The sequence below is a fragment of the Pelobates fuscus genome, chromosome 1, assembly GCF_036172605.1.
Source record: "Pelobates fuscus isolate aPelFus1 chromosome 1, aPelFus1.pri, whole genome shotgun sequence".
Lineage (NCBI taxonomy): Eukaryota > Metazoa > Chordata > Amphibia > Anura > Pelobatidae > Pelobates > Pelobates fuscus.
Window position 1 is genome coordinate 61,258,500 of NC_086317.1, and position 22,043 is coordinate 61,280,542.

The 22,043-nt window shown below is 40.9% G+C and overlaps 1 protein-coding gene across 1 annotated transcript in view; it reads left to right on the forward strand.

The window, feature by feature from the left end:
• Positions 1-344: 344 nt before the first annotated feature.
• CRYBG3 (crystallin beta-gamma domain containing 3) overlaps positions 345-22,043 on the forward strand; it is a 115,765-nt gene continuing 94,066 nt past the window's right edge. Inside the window, exon 1 of the mRNA XM_063448805.1 lies at positions 345-1,018. Coding sequence (XP_063304875.1) covers positions 576-1,018 — 443 coding nt within the window. The 5' untranslated portion in view covers positions 345-575. The remainder of the gene's footprint in view (positions 1,019-22,043) is intronic.

The following is a 22,043-nucleotide window of genomic DNA, read 5'->3' on the forward strand; positions in this document are numbered from 1 at the left end:
TAAAAGGAGAAGTGAATTACTGTACATTCGGTTTAAAATCACTCGGTCATATCAGATCAGGTAAATCGATTTCAGCAGCTTGTTTTTTTATAATGTTGGGATTATATAACCTACATGTCAGCACTGCCTGCAGTGTCTGTCCCTCCTTAGCTGGTCACTATGAGGGGAGTGAAGTTCTGCTTTCTAGTAGTTTATGTCCAAGCACAGCCTAGTATTTGGTCACATTGTTTCCACACAGTTACAGGCTGCACCTCCTCCCCCCTTCACACAGGGGATGGGCCAAGGAGCAGGCTGAAGGAAAGGGCAGCCTTGTGTGCTGTGTTAGTCTTTCCTCTCTGGCAGGTCACATCACAGGCTTCCCTCACTTGTTCCCTTCCTGAATCACAGTTATGGAGTAGATCTTCATGTCTTCTGGGTTTGACCCACCTGTGTGACTTGCCTTTGTATTAACAGCTGATGTTCCCCTGTGGTGGCTTGAGCAGATGACAGATCCTTCCCAGCCAGCAGCCCAGGACTCTGCATGTCCCTGTATCTAGTCAGTCTTGTTCAGAGAAGTACTCGGTAATCTATGGGACATGTCCATTCGCAAGAGACCTGGATCTTGGCAGGAAGAAGTAGCTAGGGGCTTCTCCAGGTTCTTTTCTAGGACATCTTCACAGGAGAAAGAGGATGACAAGAAGACAGCTATCAGTAAGGATTCTGGAGATGAGCAGGAGAAAAGTGAGAGAGGCTTATCGAGACTTTTCTCCAGGGCTTCATCCCAGGACAAGAAGGAGGGCGATGAGAAGCCTAATTCTGGTAGAGAACCTTCAGAGGAGCCAGGTAAAAGCCAGGGTGTATCCGGACTCTTTTCCAGAAGATTATCCCAGGACAATAAGGGCGACACTGACCAGACCCCAAAAGATGAACCAGAGAAAAATAAAGTGTTTTCTAGGCTGTTCACCAGAGCATCCTCTCAGGAGAAAGAGGAGGAGAGTGAGGATACTAAAATAAAAGGTGTATCCCCAGAAGCTAGCAGGTTTGTTTATTTGTTTGATTGTTTTTGCCTTGTTGTTAAGTTTATGCCATATATATCAAGTAACAGTGTAACTTTGTAACATTGTAAACACGTATCAAACTTCCTTAGTTCTATTCTCTCCATTATTTGGATGGACCTATAGATATAGACCAGCTGGAGCCATAACTAGCAGCTTATTCTTCCAATGTGTTAAACTGGGTGTTTATGGTTGTGTCTGATACACCTTTAGGTATTTAAATAGATGCTGAAAGTGCAAGCAAAGTTTTACAGCCAGTCCCTCTATCACTTACTCTTGATACAGTTAGAGAGTAAGAACAGTTTGCATTGTTGTGTTTAGCTGTTTGGGTTCCAGCATGAGGAGTTCTCAAGAATGTTACATCTGCAATTAATAAAAAGGAAAATAGTAAACAATACTACAAAACAATAATAGCTAAATTCTCTACCAAAAATGTTATGCAATATGCATGAGTGTCTATTACTGAAATATCTAGAGGGACACTATAGTCACCCAGACCACTTCAGTGTATTGAAGTGGTCTGGGTGCAATAATTACATTGCAGGTCTAAGGCTGCCTCTAGTGGCTGTCAATCAGACAGCCACTAGGGGCACTTCCTGCTTGCTAGGTGACTTTTGGCTGACTGACGCTGGACATCTTTATGCTCTGCATGAGGACATCCAGCATCAGTGAAATCCCTATAGGAAAGCATTGAAGCAATGCTTTACTATCGATAGGGCCGAATGTGCATTGCCCCTCCTCCCATCCCCTGTAAGGTGACAGCTCCAACTTAGCGCCATAGGAGATTGGTGCTGGAATCTGGCAAGTGTTAAAAGGGTGTTTTAACTCTTGCAGAGAAGGGGGGGGGGGAGGAGGGGGGCAGAGGGCTCTATAGTGTAAGAAATACAGCTTTGTGTTCTTTATACTAGAGAATACCTTTAAGACAGGGGTGCCAAAATGTTAACCTCCCAGCTGGTGCACAACTGAAACTTTTTGCAACTCTGCTTAAAGGCAAGCAAAGCATTATGAGAGTTGTGGTCTCAAAAAAAAAAATATCTGGCGGTGTTCCATATTAAGAGAAGGCAGTGTATAATTCTCCTTTCTAAGTGCTCTAGGGCATTTTTTCCAGATGTTTCCCTGAATAAGAATTGGGTCAATAAAACAGCACACATTCTAGAAAGCAGTGGATTTTATGTTTTTTTTAAGTATGTTCTGCAAATCAAATCCAACAAATGCCCAAAATACTTTCTTTGAGAGTGAGCGGCTCTAAAAAATACACAGGCTCTAAAAAAATACAGTCCGGCTGGTTCAATACATTTCAGAGATGAGACGGTAAAATGAGCTTTTAATTGTTCCTGAGTAACACAGCCCTGGGAGTCCCATGAGAGCAGTTCTATGTCATGTATAATACAGGTCAGATTCAATGACTTGATACTGTGCTAGAAGAGGTAGAAGCTGTTTTAGAACTGTCAGATTTAGGATTTCTTCAGGACCACTGAGCAGATGTGTCATTGCTCCGTGACTTTATCCTTAGACACTGTTTCCAGTAACTTGTAATGGGGGTTGGGGGGGCAGGGGCAATTGCTCCATGTTTATTTTGGAGACTGTCGGTGTCCCGCCTCCTTGGCTGAAATTATCAGTCTTGATGATCTAAGCCTATTCGATGCTCCCCATAGAGAAGCAGTGTGGGGCAAGTGTGCATGCGCAGCAAATCATCCCACTGCACCCATCAGCATCTCCTCATAGAGATGCATTGAATCAATGGATCTCTATGGGGAGCATTCAAAGATTGACAGCCGGGTGACAACTGATAGAATTGGACTTAGGTAGGAGTGTAAACACTGCCTTTTCTCAGGAAAGGCATTGTAAACATCCCTGACCCTGCAGGGTCGGGTTACTCTAGTGCCCCAATAACTGTATCATCACTGATCCTGCAGGGCCGGGTTACTCTAGTGCCCCAATAACTGTATCATCGCTGACCCTGCAGGGCCGGGTTACTCTAGTGCCCCAATAACTGTATCATCGCTGACCCTGCAGGGCCGGGTTACTCTAGTGCCCCAATAACTGTATCATCGCTGACCCTGCAGGGCCGGGTTACTCTAGTGCCCCAATAACTGTATCATCGCTGACCCTGCAGGGCCGGGTTACATTAAGCTATAGATTCTAGTGCCCCATTAACTGTAACCGGGACTTCTTTTTAGGAATAAATCATTTCAGGGGCTAAGCTCACTGGCTGCTCAAAATAATTTGTAACCAGCAAGCGCTTAGTGTCAGCAGGGCCGGTGCAAGGATTTTTGCCGCCCTAGGCAAAAAAAATTTTGCCGCCCCCCATATGTCCAGCCCACCATGTGACATCACAATGCCCCGCCCATATGCTCTGCCATATGGGCCAACGCCAGTCTTCACAAAGTGTCTTATCTGAAAAGACAGTGTGTTTACATTAAAAAGCCTACAGGCACAGGTTATAGACACCAGAACCACTACATTATGCTGCAGTGCTTCTGGTGACTATAGTATCCATTTAATGTGAGGTAAATTAGAGATTAGTGCCACTAATAATATATTGGATTGCCTACTTACCACCAGATGAGGACAAGAGGCTGATGATGGGCTCAGTCTGGCTCCACAGGTCTGGTGTAGAAGAGGCTCTCTGGAGACTGTTTTTAACAGTGCTCACAACAATTAACGAACAGGAAGCAGCTCCATTTTTTAGGGCCCCTTACACAGCTCAAGGTCTGGGCCCCCAGGGGGCATACGCCTACAATGCCCACCCATAAATCCACCTACATGGCCCATCCATGAGTTGGGGATGTTTTATGTGTGCAATTTGTGTAAGGGATGTAGTGTGTTTATAGGGCATGTAGTGTGTGTTTGCGTGTAAGGAATGCATTGTATGTTTCTGGGTGTGTGTGTGTGTGTGTGTGTGTGTGTGTGTAAGGGGTGCAAGGTTTGTTTCTGTGTATGTAATTGAATGCAGTGTGTGTCTGTAAGGGGTGCATTAATTATGTAAGAGAACGTAAGGGATGAATTGTGTGTTTCGGGTGTGTCTGTGTGTGAGTAGGAATGCATTGTATGTTTCTGTGTGTGTGTGGGGGGGGGATGCATTGTGTATGTGTGTAGTGTAAAAGAGAGGGTTTGTGGGGTAGGATAGGGACTGAGATTTTTTTTTTTTTAAATTCATAGTGCTCTCCCCTCAATTATTGATTTCCCCTTCCCTTCTGTCCCTCCGTGTTCTCCCCTTCTGTCACTTAGTGCTCTCCCTTGGCCCCCTGTCCATCTGCAGTCCCCCTTGGTGGTCTTCTCACTCCCCCCTCCCCCCTTAGTGGTCCTCCCTCTCCCAAACCCCTTAGTGGTCCTCCCTCTCCCAAACCCCTTAGTAGACCTTCCCCTACTCCCCCACCCCCTTAGTGGTAATCACCCTCCTCCCCTCTCCTTATACCCCCCCTCCCTTAGTGGTCCTTAAACCCCCCTCCCTTAGTGGTCCTTAAACCCCCCCTCCCTTAGTGGTCCTTATACCCCCCCCCTTAGTGGTCCTTATACCCCCCCCCCCTTAGTGGTCCTTAACCCCCCCTCCCTTAGTGGTCCTTAAACCCCCCCTCCCCCCCTTAGTGGTCCTTAACCCCCCTCCCCCCCTCCTTAGTGGTCCTTACCCTCCCCACCTGCCCATGTAGCGTGGCCGGGCGGCGCGGAACGCTAAGGGAGGGGGGGTATAAGGACCACTAAGGGAGGGGGGGGTATAAGGACCACTGAGGGAGGGGGGGGGGGTATAAGGACCACTAGGGGAGGGGGGATAAGGACCACTAAGGGGGGGGAAGGACCACCAAAGGGGGGTAAGGAGGGAGGACTGAGTGAGCATTTCCTGTCATTCCGCCGGCGGCCGGGTACAGGAAACAAAGGTTCCTGTCCCGCGTTCCGCGCCGCCCGGCCACGCTACATGGAGAGACCGGCAGGAGGGAGCGCTCTGCATTTCCCTCCTGCCGGTCATAAACCCGGCCGCCCTCCATGCAGCAGTGCTGCACCGCCTGGGGCTTGCTAAAGCGCTCAGGCGGCGCAGCATGAGGAGGCGCAGTGGGGACAGGGATCCGGCGCCCCCTGGTAAGTTGCGCCCTAGGCGGCTGCCTAGGTCGCCTTACAGGTGGCGCCGGCCCTGAGTGTCAGACAACCAATGACACTCCAGCTTCTATGCTCTGGTGGCTGGTGAGGTTTAAAGATGGTTGGAACACTAGTCTATGCTCCTGGAATAATATTCATCCCCCTTACTTGTTGAGCTCTGCCTGCTTAACCCCAGGTACTAAACCCCTGACCTAATGAGCCGTCATGTCCTGTTCAGAATCATGAACCTGTAGATACAGTGACATCAGAAATTGTATTCGAGCAGATCAAGCATGTCTGAGTGGTCTGTACACAGAAAGTGGGTCATTAAAAAAAAAAAAAAAAACATACATCAAGCTCATGACATGATTAGTTGTTCAGCCTCTGAGAAACATCACTTGGGGGGGTGGGGGACTAAGATCAGAAAAGATCATGACAGATACATTTATTTGTAATACACATTTATATTTAGTCCTTAGCATGTTGATAGGTTTACCTTTTATTTAATCCAAACAAAAACCCTGTGGGTCAGCCTCCACTGCCACGTACTGCAAGTCCCATCATGCTCAGGAAATGTAGATCCACTGTATTCTAGTCACAGACGGTTCAGTTGCTATGTATTGCAAGTCCCATCATGCTCAGGAGCTGCTGGACTACAGCTTGCTTATTCCCGGCCTAACCAGTGACACGTCAGGTGTTATTTACTGCAAGTTCCTTCATGCTCAGATTGAACCTTTAGTGCCAGAGTTAGCCTATATCGTATATGAAATGTACCGGCTAATTAAGGTCAAGACAACCCCCCACCCCAATGTTAATGGTAGGAGAAGTTTATGCTATTCACAAAATGGGAATTCTTAGGATATGACAAAAGTATTGCAAATTTCCAGCCGAAATAACTAGGGGTGGAATATATTGGGCAGCAGCAAGTTCTTGAATTTCATGTGTTGGTAGTAGAAAAAACAGGCAAATTCAACTTTGAGTGACTTTGATGAGAGCCAAATAGTGATTGCTAAAACAACTGGGTACGGCATCTTGTGGGGTGTTCCTGGTATGCAGTGGTTAGGAAAGACCAGGAAAAGACAGTCGGGGAACCGGCGTCAGGATCAGGGGTGCCCAAGCTACGTTGATGCACATGGGGAACGAAGACTAGCCCATCTGGTACGATCATACAGAAGAACTACTTTAGCTCAAATTGCTAAAAAAAACAAAAAAAACTTTATGCAGGCCATGATAGAAATGTGTCAGAACATAATAACATTCCATCACAGTGCAATGCAGTATGCTGCATATTGGCCTGTGTAGCCGCAGAGTAAGAGTGCCCGTGATGACCTCTGTCCACTGCAGATAGTGCCTTCTGATGTGAGCATCAGAACTGGACAATGGAGCAATGGAATAAAATCGCCTGGTCTGATGAATAACATTTTCTTTTCGATCAGGTGGACTGCAGGGTGCGTGTGCGTCATTTACCTGGGGAAGAGATGGTGCAGGATGTAACAGTAAAGGCAGTGTTATGCTCTGGGCAATGTTTTGCTGGGAAACCTTAGGTCCTGGCATTCGTGCAGATGTTTCTTTCACACGTACCACCTACCCAGAGATTGTTGCAGACCCTTCATGGCAACTTGATGGCAGTCTTTCGGCAGGATTATACACCCTGCAAAAATTGTTTACAAATGGTTTGAGGAACATGCTAATGAGTTCAAGGTGTTTCCTTGGCCTCCAAATTTCCCTTTATCTCAATCTCATTTAGCATCTGCGGGAGATTCTGGAACAACAAATCCGATCCATGGAGTCCCCACCTCGCAACTTGCAGGACTTAAAGGGACACTATAGTCACCTGAACAACTTTAGCTTAATGAAGCCATTTTGGTGTATTGAACATGCCCCTGCAGCCTCACTGCTCAATCCTCTGCCATTTAGGAGTTACCGGTAAATCCCTTTGTTTATGAACCCTAGTCACACCTCCCTGCATGTGACTTGCACAGCCTTCCATAAACACTTCCTGTAAAGAGAGCCCTATTTAGGCTTCCTTTATTGCAAGTTCTGTTTAATTAAGATTTTCTTATCCCCTGCTATGTTAATAGCTTGCTAGACCCTGCAAGAGCCTCCTGTATGTGATTAAAGTTCAATTTAGAGATTGAGATACAATTATTTAAGGTAAATTACATCTGTTTGAAAGTGAAACCAGTTTGTTTTTTTTTCATGCAGGCTCTGTCAATCATAGCCAGGGGAGGTGTGGCTAGGGCTGCATAAACAGAAACAAAGTGATTTAACTCCTAAATGACAGTGAATTGAGCAGTGAAATTGCAGGGTTACACTAAAACTGCTTTATTTAGCTAAAGTAATTTATGTGACTATAGTGTTCCTTTAAATTATCTGCTGCTAATGGCTTGGTGTCAGATACCACAGTACACATTCAGATGTCTTATTGAGTCCATGCCTTGGCACAGAGCTGTTTTTTCAGCACTAAGTGGACCTACATGATATTAAGCTGGTGGTTTTAATATTAGGGCTAATCAGTGTATGTATGCAGCTATATGCCTGGTTAGGACTCTAACTCTCTAGATAAGGAGAGATATGTCCTTCCTGATTGTGTGTACAGAGTCAGTTCACTGCCCTCCTTGGGCACACAAACTTGAGAAATCATTGTATTATTATGATAGTCTGATAAACCTGATGTTTCTCATGTCTCTGTGATCAGATTTAATGGTAAACATGGAGCTGGATTATCATTTACCCCTGATAGGGAAAATAATCCAGTGCATAAAGGATCTGCTGCTAATGTGTTGGTGCCAGATACCACAGGACACATTCAGAGTTCTTGTTGAGTCCATGCCTCAATGCATCAGATCTGTTTTGGCAGCACAACAAACAGACAGATAGATAGATGATAAAAAAAAATTCCGGTGCAGATTTGCACTGTGATACTGGGGTAGACACAAGAAGGTGAATTCACTAAACTTGGAATTATCTGGAATAAACTTTGGTGCTGCAAATTTTAGCTCAAAAAAGCTATAGAGACTACTGGGGCAACCGTTGTAATGTGGCTATATTGGCTCAAACTTTCATTCTTCTCTTTTGTTATATTCCTGATAATTATCAGCCCGCAATTTACATCCAGTGGCATATGACCATAGCAATTTAAAAGCAAATGTTTGACCTAGGCTAAATTAGCAAGTTTCATCAACCCTGCTATCTAACATGTTTTAGAATTGTTCCAACGCAGAGGACAATTAGAGTGACTATGTCAGAGTCTAGCATTATAATGATAACCGTGGAAGCTTGATACATTTTATATGTGTTGATTGTGCCAAAATAATCTGTTCCACTTGGAGTATAAAATGGAAACTTGTTTTGGGAGAGAGGAGCAAAAACGGACACAGTAGTTTAGAGAACCTTGCACAAAAGCTTACAATTTAAGGTGACTCTATCACCTTTGATCGCCTCTATCAGTATTTTTATGACGATAAAATCTTTCTGAAATTGACATTCCAACACAGTCAGGAGATATCTTAAGACAAAGTAGGGACTGCTTTGTCTTATGGGAAAAGCCATATTTGACAAAAGTTGACAAAGTCGGAGCTTTCACCGTCACTTTTTGTTATTTCCCACAGCTGTCACTAGGATGGCTCTAGGAATCAGATATATTCTCAAGCTTTACCTGAGTTGGTCTCTGGGAATTTCTGTTGTCTTGTGGAATCATACATAATCGTCTTTGTTGTACTTTCACACGAGCGAGAGTACACAAGTATGTGGGCTCCTCTCCTGGCAGAGGAAGTGAAGAAAGAAGGTTGATAAAGAGAGGGAGCTTCTGGTAAGTATATCTCTGTTTAGCTTCACCTTCACTGACTATTGCACCCAAAACGGGGACTTTACCTTCAGGGTGTCTTTGCAAACTACACAAAGACCACCCAAGTGGCAGATCAGCTTTCAGTGGTAAGGTGAAACACACAGTATACTGAGGTAGTGCATCTCAAACACGTTTTGGCTCACTTTTTTCCATTTGAGAGGAAACCTGTCTATGAGTACATCAGACTGGTCTCACCTGTAAGGGCAGTCCAGAGTGCCAGACCGGTCGTAGGAGACAGAGTAAGAACCCCAGGCAATCATGTCTGTGTCTCTGCTTCATTAGCTGCCTCAAGGAGATATGGCTGAAATACCAATTAACACAGTGCACAGGTATCACTTATAACTAACTAGGCCAGGGATGTCGAACATGCGGCCCCCCAGATGTTGCTGAACTACAACTCCCATGATTCTTTCAATGAAACAGATAGCCAGGGAATCATGGGAGTTGTAGTTCAGCAACATCTGGGGGGGCCGCATGTTCGAAATCCCTGAACTAGGCTGTCCTATACAGTTCCAAAAGAACTACCTAACCTGCAAGTGTTTAATTAACAGCAGAACTACCGTAGGTGTCATAGTAAAGCACTATAGCTTGTTAGAAATCTTTATGTGTGAAGAGTGCGTTCTATTTTTTTTATTTTTTTTTACAAAAAGTGCAGATTTCAATAGAAACGTACACCCCCTCCTTGGGTGTCAATAAGATAACCAGTCCTGTTACTTTCTGATTTGTTTAGCCTAGTGGAGCTAAATTCAAGAGGCAGGAAATTGCTCAGAGCACCTGCGTTGCAAAGACTTCTCATTGAGCTGCATTGGGAAGTCTGTGATTGGACAGACACAGAAAGTAAATTAATCTTTATGTGAATTAATATACTGTTCCATTCCAGACCACAACAAGGATACAGTACCCTACAGTAAAATCTTACAAAATATTTTCTGAAGAATGCTAAACCACTAGTACTACCTACCCTCTTGGAATAACAGTGTTCTCCTGCTTTTGCAGAGGTGTGGGTCCATACGTAAGTATCGGAATCCCTCTTCTTGAGAGTTTCACCCTGATGTGTTTTGAAATGCATACACATATACATTTTACCCCAAAACAAGATGGTTAGTTTTTCTGAGCTCTGGTTAGGATTTTGCTTTAAAAGTGTAATTTTTAAAAAATGTTCTATTGCATATAAACTGTTCTCGAATTAGACAGACGCTTCTGTGCTTCCTAGCAACTAGCATACTGATTGTGTTACCTGATCTACATTTCTTTTTAATATTTAAAAAAAATATATATTAATATATAATGTATAGATTACCCTCCACGAGAGATATTTCAATGATCGTATTTTCAGCTCATTGTTCAGTATTCTCAGTATCGGGATCAATAACATTGATTCCTCAAGCAAATGTTGATGGTCAATTTAATATGGTCATTAGAAATACATTGTTTGCCTGCTGGGTTACTTAGCTGCATGTGTCACTAAGGAAGTATTTGGCTGATAGTGGAACAAATCAGGTTTAGCAAACTGTATAATATAGAAACAGTTTTTTGTTGTTTTTCTTTTTTTAATTATTTACGCTTCCATAAATGACAAATTACAGGCATGTTCAAAACAGTGTAAGTTAAAGCTGCAGTGTTACTCAAATTTTCTTTTCATAAATCGGTCTAAAACTATTTTGGGATCTTTCCTGTTATCTGCCCTCCACTCTTCCCCCTCACAACTCGGCAATCATTGGAACTCCGTCCTGGTCATCAGAACTCATAGAAAAGAGGTACATTAAAGTAGAAAAGAGAGACAGAGGACAGCTGGGAGGTATGGTTTGCTAGAAATAAAACCTGAAGATATGCATGTGGAGGCAGCCATCTTGAAACTACCTCACTGCTTACAAAACCTTAGTAACATTTACTGATAAATTAAACAAATCTACAAAGTGTGTATGTTGTTATCAGAATCTGTCATTTAATGATTAGTTCCCAGCTTCCTACTGTGCGGGAAAGAAGATGCAATTATTTGTTCTGTCTTTTAAAAGAACACTGTTGTGTCCCTTTAATGTGCTATAGAATGGAGCAGAGACGGGCTCTGCTGGTAGTTCCACTTTTTAAATCTTCTTAATCAATGACATTTTAATTAGAGGGTGAGGGTAACCTAATTACAGCAGTATATTTAAGAAGTTGATATTCCTCCAGGTTTTGCATAATTTTCAAGTGTTTTGCACCCTACCACGTTCTATTATTTGCACTAGGTTCATCGTTTAGCTGATCTTTGTAGGAACATTCAGTAGCTTCCCTAAAATCAGACTTTGTACACTGACGTTTGAAGGATTATATGTTGACAAATATTGTATGAAACAGCTATTTGAAATTGTCCATTTCTAACACTGATAACAACCAAGAAATCCAGCAATCACTTTAAAGTGGCTGACTTGAGCAGACTTGAACTTAACTTTTGCACCGTTTTTCATTTTCGTTTGGTGTTTGTCTGCAATTAAGCAACAGCATACAAATCAGAATATGGTTGATAGAAAACAATGGAATTCTGTGCATTATGGTACGGTTCCAAAACATGGCATTGATATTATTATTACCATGTATGCGCAGAGTGTCAACAAAATACAGGCCAGATTCTTGTTCGTGTCAGTAAAGTGAGAGCCTAATGCATCATGACCAAAGAGAGTTTTCATGTTGACTTTCTGACAGAGCAGCTGTGTCTTCAAGTGGCTCATTAGCTCTAACAGCACGAAGTTCTAACTTCAGAGATGTCTGAGACCCCCAGTGACTTTGCTACTAAATGTAGCCTTCTTTTGCTAAATCCTAGTAAAATATGGGTGTGGGGTTGTAGATTCAGAAATTTGTAGCAATATTTAATCGCTATCTTTAAAGCCACCCCAAAAACAAATCCTTTAATGGTATATATTAATATAGAATATAGCTGAGCATCACTTGGCGATGCCCTGCCAACTTAAAGGACCACTATAGTGTCAGGAAAACAAACCCACTTTCCTGACACTATACAATCCTAAGGGTCCCCCTACCCTCAGGGTCCCCCTCCCGCTGGGCTGAAGGGGTTGAAACCCCTTCAGCCACTTATCTTAATCCAGCCCTGGGCTCCCTCGGCGCTAGTGACCTCTCCTCCCCGGCCGACGTCTGCTCCCAAGTGGAGCCGAATGTGCATGCGCGGCAAGAGCTGCGCGTGCATTCTAACAGTCCATAGGAAAGCATTTATCTATGCTTTCCTATGGACGTTCTGCATGCTGGATGCGATTTTTGCATCCAGAGTCGCAGAAGCGCCTCTAGCGGCTGTCAGGAAGACAGCCACTAGAGGTTGGATAAACCCTCCTATGCAAACATTGTATGATGTCATAGGTGTCCTGGCACCATCCCAATGAAATGTGTCAAACCATTTGAGTACAGTTTGACAAGTTTCCTTGCTTCCAGGATTCTCTGTTAGGAAAATGGCTATGCAGGACTGTGCACATTGGATGGTAGTGTCAGCTAAGCAATCTCGGCCAACGAGAGTGGCCTTTGTTATCTATATGGAGACATCCAGCTTCTCCTGCAGCAAAAGATGGGATGCAGTGCAGGCGCACAGAAGAACCATACAAGCTTTCAAAAATTATTGACAAATGTTGACAAATTACAATGGCATAATGATACACCTGGAACCATAACTACAGGGGGCTGTACTGGTTATGGACCTTATAGTGTTCCTTTAAACATTGATCCATTAGTAGCCAAAAAGATAGATCTTCAGCTGTTGTAGAAATACAATCACATTTTGCTGATTGATAATAACAAAAATTGCAATTCAGTGACTGGAGATATCCTATGGCCAGACATGGGTCAGCTGTTTTTTTTTTTTTTTTTTTTTGCTTTTCTTTATGTTTTTCTTCCTTATTCAGTAATGGTTATTTAGAGCCCTAATAGTGTTTGTGAACTATATTTCCATTGATGCATGGCCAACCTTCAGTTAATTCACAAACAAGTGTAGTGCTAAGCATAGCCAATGCTGGCCTAGTGTGTTCTAATATGCCTTGATGTTAATGATTACATGGAATAAAACACGCACATTGCACAATTAAATAGTTAATTATTAGACTTGATCACAAATCCCTTTCAGCTGTGTTAAACAAATCAAGTGCCTGTTAACCCGTGGGCAAATTAATTGATTTGTTTGGCAACTTGTAAACTAATCGATACATTCGTACATGGATTAACAGGTATTTAATTCATACACAAGTACATTCATTATTAAAGAGATACTATAGGCATCGAAACAACTTTAGCTAAAAAAAAGCCCCTGGCTGTGACGCAAACAGCCTACATGAAAAAATGGTTTCCTTTTCAATCAGATGTTAACTTGCTTTACACGTTTTTATCTCCTGCATTGTAAATTGAACTTTAATCAAGCACAGGATGCTCCTGCAGGGTCTAGAAAACTATTAACAGAGCAGGAGATAACATTTTTAAATTAAACGGAATGTGTAGCAAGACTGCACGGGGCATGATCTATACACCAAAACTGCCTCATGTAGCTAAATATGTTTTGGTGACTATAGTGTCCTTTTTCGGCCATTCATTAACTTGATGGTGTGCGTAAAGATAATAAACCTTCACAATACTGTACAGACACAACACAGTCAAATTATTTTTGCTTTTCGCATCTCACTTTAAATATGAATCCAAGTTTGGGTGTATGAGAAATGTGAAGTAAGGAAAATAAGTAGACCTAGGGGAAATGTGTCGGTTTATAGATTAGTTAATTTTATTGCACGCTTTTGTGAACTGGGAAAGGGAGACTGATTCTCTTTGTGTGGTCTTGCAAAGGATTTCAATGATATATAAATTACACATTTTCTGATTATGAATTGTATAAAAAATGGGATAGATGGGTCAGTTTACTAAATCTTCAATTGTATGTAGTTGGAAATCAACTTATAAGACGCAAATTATACGGTGAAGAAAATAAATTTGGAAAAAAAGATCTCAAAATGATTGCTGTAAAAACACACCATTCCACCTGTTTAGTAAATAGACCTAATTTCTATATTGTAGCGTTTGTGTTTAAAAGAACACTCCAAGCACTTTTACAGCTGCAGTGTCCTGTAGTGGTTATGGTGCCAGACGACTGTCCCACGGAAAGTACTCAAACTGTTTTAGTACAGTTTGACAACTTACCTGGGTTCTGCCTCACACCAACCGCAGCAGCCCCTGCTTTCTATTCTATCCAGTTAGCGTTACAAAGCTATGCAGGTCCATATCGGATGTTGCAGATTGTGTGATTATATCACTTTGATATTTTGGTCTGTTTAGATTTCTGCAGTGGATTTGAGAGATGCATGTGCACTTTACATCGTAACAGTCCTTGAGTAGCACAAACAGTTGGTAAACAGTTGGTACACCTAACCCCTTAACCCCTTCAGGACGGAGTCAATAGTACACGTTCTGATCAAAACAAAACGTAAACAAAAACTGGAATTTGCGCTATATGTCTATTCACCCGTAGTTCCCCTCTTTCATATTAAATGCACCCACACTTATTATATATCATTTTGTTCAGGAGAAACAGGGCTTTCATTTCATATAAAATATTTGTATTTGAAACAATTTATTATGAATAAAATTTAAAAAAACTGTGAGAAATTTGAATTTTTTTTTTAAATTTGTAGTTCCGCCTCACATTTTAGCTGTAAATGTCATAATACTGTTAGGTTTTACGGCAACAAAATGCACATATTTGTAATCAGCGATGTCTCACGAGTACAACAGTACCCCCCATTAACAGGTTTTATGGTGTTTTGGAAAGTTACAGGGTCAGATATAGAACGTTCCATTTTCAAATTGAAATTTGCCAGATTAGTAATGTTACCTTTGAGACGGTGTGGTAGCCCAGGAATGAGAATTATCCCCATAATGGCATACCATTTGAAAAAGTAGACAACCCAAGGTATTGAACGTGGGGTATGTTTAGTTTTTTTTAGTAGCCACTTAGTCACAAACACTGGCCAAAGTTAGCGTTCATATTTGTTTTTGTGTGAAAAAAGCAAAAAACTAATATTTGGCCAGTGTTTGTGACTAAGTGGCTACTAAAAATGACTGGACATACCCCATTTGCAATACCTTGGGTTGTCTACTTTTGCAAATGGTATGCCATCATGGGGGTAATTCTTATTCCTGGGCTACCATACGGTCTCAAAGGCAACATAACTAATCTGGCAAATTTCAATGTCAAAAAAATGAAATGCAAGCCTTATATGTGACTCTCTAACTTTCCAAAACACCATAAAACCTGTACATGTGGGGTACTGTTATTCTCGGGAGATTTCACTAAACACAAATATTAGTGTTTTAAAACAGTAAAACATATTACAACAATAATATAGTCCATAAAAGTGCCGTTTGTTTGTAAAAAATGCAAAAAACGTCACTTTTACTTAAAATATCATCGTTGTAATACAATTTACCAGTTTTAAACACTAATATTTGAGTTCAGCGAAGTCTCCCGAGTAAAACAGTACCCCCTATGTACAGGTTTTATGGTGTCTTGGAGAGTTACAGGGTCTAATATAGTGCATGCGAATTAAATTCTCTGCACTTTCTCCCTGTGTTGTCAGGCATGTCAATCAAATTTTAATTAATCAAATGACATAATTATGTTAAAAAATTACTTAAATATACACGTAGAATTTTAATATATATGCATTTATAGGTATATAAATTCTACGTGTATACTAATGTAATCTTTTATGTAATTATATGTATTTATCTCTCTATATATATTTGCGGTTATTTGTATTTTATATATAGATAGATATATATAGAATGTCATTCTAAGTGTATTCTGTTTCCAATATATATATATTAATAACAAAATACAGTTAGAATGAAATTACATATGAATATATAATTTATTTTATATTTTGTTTCAATATTTTATTTATTTATTTAATTATTTTATTTATTTATTATTGTAATTATGCGTATATATATATAATATATATATGTAGATCTATTATATATATAATATATATACATATTATATATATGTAACGTCATTCTAAGTGTATTTTAATATTAATATATATACTAATATTAATATTAAAATACATTACGTATGACGTTACATATATATAATATGTATATATATTATATATATAATATATATACATATTATATATATATAAAAAGGCATTTAATTTATTTTATAACATTTTAATATTTATTTTTTTACACTACCTACCAGCAGGGGGACTGTCTAATATTTTAAACAGTCCCCCTGCTGGCAGATCCATAGCCAGCTATAGGGGGCCATGTGATCGCTCTTTGAGAGCGATCACATGGCCCCCGGGGGCCTCATTTGCCGGAGGGGGGCTGCCTGGGCTCTCAGACAGCCCCCCAGAAGAGGATCGCGGCGGAGGTGAGTACACCTCTGCTCCTGGGGCTGCAAGCCGTTACGGCGTTCTATGCCGCCGCAACGGCTTTAAAGCCCTTTAAAGCCGCGACGGCATAGAACGCCGTAACGGCGTTAAGGGGTTAAGGACTGAGCGAGCCAATTGTTCACGTTGTGATCAAAACAAAACGTAAACAGAACCTGGAATTTGCACTATATGTCTGTTCAACCATAATACACCTCTTTCATAGTAAATGCACCCACACTTATATATCATTTTGTTCAGGAGTAATAGGGCTTTCATATAACATCCAATATATATATATATATATATATATATATATATATATATATATATATATATATATATATATATATATATATATATATATATGAAACATAATTTAATATGAATAAAATATAAATAAATGTGAGAAATTAAGACATTTTGTTATTAGTTCTGCATGGCATTTTAACTGTGAATGTCATAATACTGTTAGCTGTTACTGCTATAAAATACACATATTTGTATTCAGCGATGTCTCCCGAGTAAAACAATACACCTCATGTACAGGTTTTATGGTGTTTTGGAAAGTTACAGGGTGAAATATAGCATGTTACATTTTTCAGTATATACACATTGAAATTTGCAAGATTGGTTATGTTGTCTTTGAGACCATATGGTAGCCCAGGAATGGAAATTACACCCATGATGGCATACCATTTGCAAAAGTAGACAACCCAAGGTATTACAAATGGGATATGTCCAGACTTTTTTAGTAGCCACTTAGTCACAAACACTGGCACAAATTTAGCGTTTATATTTGTTTCTTTGTGAAAAATGGAAAGAACTAAATTGAACGCGCAGGCCAAGACATCATTAGATGACCCAGTAGAAGGTAGGACAATGGCAACTCGCAGTCTTATAGCACTATACAAGAGTTTAAGGTGGCTAATTTTGTTAGATATCCTTTTGTAAAGGTTGTTATCGGAATGTTGGGGAAAGTGCGGAACAAAACAAGAACGGTCAGACGCAACATCATTTTTTTAGCCTTTATATGCCACAACCACAACACCTCCACTTTAGCCCATTAGTTTATGCCTAGTTGTTCTTTTTGACTCCGACCTCTCGTTCACTCCTCATGTCCAGTCGGTCGCCAAATCCTGCCGCTTCCATCTCAGAAGCATTGCGCGCATCCACCCCTACTTAACGCCTGATACGTCAAAGGTGCTTGTCCATGCCACTGTCCTCTCTTGCCTTCAATACTGCAATGCGCTTCTCGGTGGTCTTACGTGCTCCCAAGTTTCCCCATTACAGTCTATAATAAATGCGGCGGCGAGGCTCATCTTCCTGTCTTCCCACACCTCCCACCCCTCACCCCTCTGTCAGTCTCTACACTGGCTTCCCATAAGATATAGGGCTCAATTTAAAATTCTGGTTCTTGCTTTCAAATCTCTACATAATGCATCCAGAGTCGCCTATATATTCTCCATAATACACAAGTATGTCCCCTTTAGGGATATTATATGACATCACGTGAACACTTGTCAAGAATACCCTTAAATCCCTTCTAATATTCCTCATTACGATAAAAGAATGTAGGTCTCAATTTCACACGCAAGCCTCAAGGGATTCTATGTACTCAGTAGTATTCAGCCAGGGTTATCAAGTGCAATTTGCAACCAATTCGTTTTTTAAGTTGTTTCTCCACATCTTTGGTAAAGGTGTTAAATGATTGCCTAGTTAGAAAGTCCACATTTGTATCAATTATTTTCAAAATATGATCTGCTGTGCTGTCATCATAGGCAAACAAATTAGATAGCTGAGCAACCTCCATAATAGCACTGTTTAGTCAATATGTAAACTAATTATGCTTACTTCCATGGAAACCACATAAACAGGTCAAGCAAGGCAGGAAGTGATGTGGAGTGGTTCATTAAAGGGAGTAGAATAATAATAATAATAATAATAATAATTAATGATGTATTTAACCAGGAAAGGTACATTCAGATTACTCTGATTTTCAAATACGTCCTGGGTTGTTACCTTAGCCCAACATCCAGCAGTTGTTACTATCAGTGAATAGTGCTAAATTGTTTTTGCCAAACTGACCTTTATACCTGTAATAAGTGGGTATGATTTAACAGCTCAAGGTCTAAAATAAAAATCAAAGGGACATAAGGGACATCTTTGCCTAGTCCCATTTAAAATGGAAGTCTTCTCTAAGAAAAAAACATTTTGGACCTTAGCTGAGAGGCAAGTGTAGAGGGACATAACTCCTTATAGAAATGCTGGGGGAAAGCTAAATTTCTTAAGAGTGCAGCGAGTGTACTTTTTTTGCTTCACTGACCTTTTCAGAAGATTTTCGCAGTTGTCAATATATGAAAAGAAAAATAAATTCACTTAAGAAACAACGTAAAATATCCATTCTCATTCCTCAACGACAGAATAAATGGCAAAGATCTAAGCTAGTGAACGACTTATACAAAACACTTCTGGTTTACAATTTTGGAACTGGTTGCTTTTTAGTAAGAAACAAATTGCTGTCTGGATTGTGTAAACGCTATCTTTTATTTTTCTTATTTTGAGTGGTTGTTTGCTTACACAAAGATGATTAAAACAGTACCAAAAATGCTTTGTTCCAAGCTAAGTCACAAAGTATGTAAACACTACACTAGGTTTATACGATGATATCATGGTCAGTGCATAAAATGTGACTTTACATAGTTGCTCCTGGCATTTATTTATAGAATAGGATAGAAATGAACTGCAAATTAGCAGATTTAGAACCAGATAGAACCTGCTATTTTCTCCTAAATTGCGACTGAATAATTGTCTTCCTCACGTAATTTTATTTGCAGTTTGTAAAATGTTAATAATAATTCCAACCGATTGTAAGTTTTGTATTATTATTGATTATTGGTAATTACGTAGCGCCAACATATTTTATAGAGTTTCAATAATTGTATTCAAATGTATTCAGTGTTAGAAGTGCATCTTTGGTTATACACTAGCATAAATATACCTGAAAATTTATTTACGTTAAATACAGCATTACATATTAATTTTGACAATATATAGCCCATAAGTCACAGTTTAGTGAATAAACCCCATTGAAATATAAGATCCAGAGTTAAATCAGGGTCTTTTCACAGATCTGGTGTTCTGTAACAAATCAGTAGTAACTGAAACTGAATGGAATAAAGCAATGGATGACTTTTACAATGTGGTTTTATTATCTCATGCATCTCGGACATGTCTGCTACTTTGATGTGGGTGATTTTAATGGTAAAATATATTTTCTGTAATGTGCTAGATTTCTGGATTTGTGTCCGCACAGTTGTGATCAGCGATGACTCAGACAAACTGAATACTGAAGCGATAATATGAGGCTCTAAAACTATAACCATCTGCTGATTGTATGGCCAGCTGTTGGTAAACTAACTACACAATGCAACTCACAAAAACCTCAGCCCCATCCCTACCTGTTTAAGACGAACATGCAGTTTTACTGACAGACACACACTGACACCACCATTTACTGACAGGCACACACTCTCAGATACAGTGACATATATTCACTGATGTACAAGACAAAACTCAGGCACCCCTCCCCCCATATAAATTTGCCCCGCCCTACCTGTTTAAGACGAACACGCAGTTTGACTGAAAGACACACACTGACACACCCATTCACTGACAGGCACACACTCTCAGATACACACTCACACACTTACAAAGTATTATATATATTTTTTTACATTTTAATTTTGATCCACCCAGCCTCCCTACCTTTGGGAGAGCTGAAGTGGATTCTTCCCTGGGGACCTGGGGGGCTTGCTGGGCTGGTGGCTGGGCTAGGAAGGCTTGCTGGACTGGGAGGGCCTGCTGCTGGTGGCTGGGCTGGGACGGCTGGCTGCTCCTGCTGGGCTGGGAGGGCTTGCTACTGATAGCTGGGCTGGGAGGGCTAACTGCTGATGGCTGGGCTTGCTGGCGGCAGGGCGTGCAGGCAGGCAGGCGCACAGTTGTAGCAGCAAGGGAGATGTATTCCTCCTGCTCAGCTCCGGGAGATGGAGTGATATCATATCCCGGCTCCCGGCATCACCCTCGCACTCCCCCCGGATTCACTCTGAAGGCCTCGGGGTGGGGGCCTGAGGTGTCCAGCCGGCCATCTCTTGCCTGCCCCGCCCCCCATGAAAGAGAATAACAAGGCACCTGCCAGGGCTCTTAGAGGGCGGCTTTTTTGAAGCCCCCCTAAAAGTGCCACCCAAGGCAAATGCCTTGTTAGCCTCGTGGGAAATACACCACTGATTGTATGATAGCATTGTTTGTGAAACCCAGGAAATGTTTTTGAAGATTTTACCAGTCCCAATAGTTTCCAGCTATGTTATGTATATAAAACCCATCTGTATTATACATTGTGACCCTTCAATTTATTGTTATTTTAATAGGTTTAGGAAGATAATCCTTTAGCAGCATACTATGAGTTTGTTCTGGTGATGTCAGTGTTTCCTTAACAAACAGAACTCTGCCATCAATGTCTGTGCAGGGGAGAGTGAGAGGTAGGAATGCACACAATGTTATTACTGCAAAGAAATGTGTAAGGAACTAACACTTTCTGTGTAATTATGGCCTTCCTTTATATAAAACATCCTGAACCGTACAAAGACAAACATGGGAAACTGTACTGTTTATGGGAATAATGTAATCCGAAAAGCAACAAACAAAATCCAGGCATAGCAGTTTGTTTGTTTTTTTGTAGTCAGTGCAGTAAAAATAGCTGAGCAGGCTAATTTACATACAGTTTCTTTAAGCTTCACAATTCATCACGCTGCTATTAGCAATCCATAAAGATGTGTGACTCGGTTCTAGCGGTGACCATACGTGTCAAAGAGTTCCACCTTCTCACTCCATGTACCTCCACTGGTCCCTTTCCCTCCCTCGTTACATATCCCTCCCCATCCCATGCCCCACTTTATGACATGTATATTTTCAATCTATTTTCTTTGTAAATTTAATTTATTTCATTTCTTTTTAAATCTCCACCTGATTCCAGGTTTCTCCCCAATATCCCCTGACTCTCTTTTCATTCTGTAGATCTGCACTCATACTATCTCCCTCACTAAATGTCCCTCCTCTTATTTCTTGTCCCATTTCCATCATCCTCTGTTTTCCCATTACTCTATGTCCTTCGTGATTCAATGTATCTTCCTTAATCTTTCTCTATCCGCTGTCTGACTCCAAACCAACATTTAGTGTCTACCGGTATTTATCACTATCTCTCTAAGCTCGTGCCACAGGTAATTCTCGTTTCATACTCCTGACCCCATCTTCCCCTTTCCTCTCTCCCCCAATCTATCTCTTCCCATTGCCTGGTTATTATTTACTGTCTCCTCATCTTATTCTAATCAATCTCCCCTTTTTCTTTCACTCTCCTCATTCCATGTAACGTTCTGCCTGTTACTGCTCTTTCCTGTACTCTCTGATTGGCCAATGATAATTTATATGTCTTCCCACTCTCACTCTGAGAATATTGCATGGTGGAAGGAGCAATGACAGACAGCTGGATTTAGATCTCCTCCAGCATTGACAACAAAAAGCATGCAGAGGGTAAAGTATTGTTGGCAGCTTAATTATGTGCGAAGACTTTTGGAAATAAAAAATATTTCTTTATTAGAAGTTTTTCCATAAAATCATCAACGTTTCAGCCCTCATTCT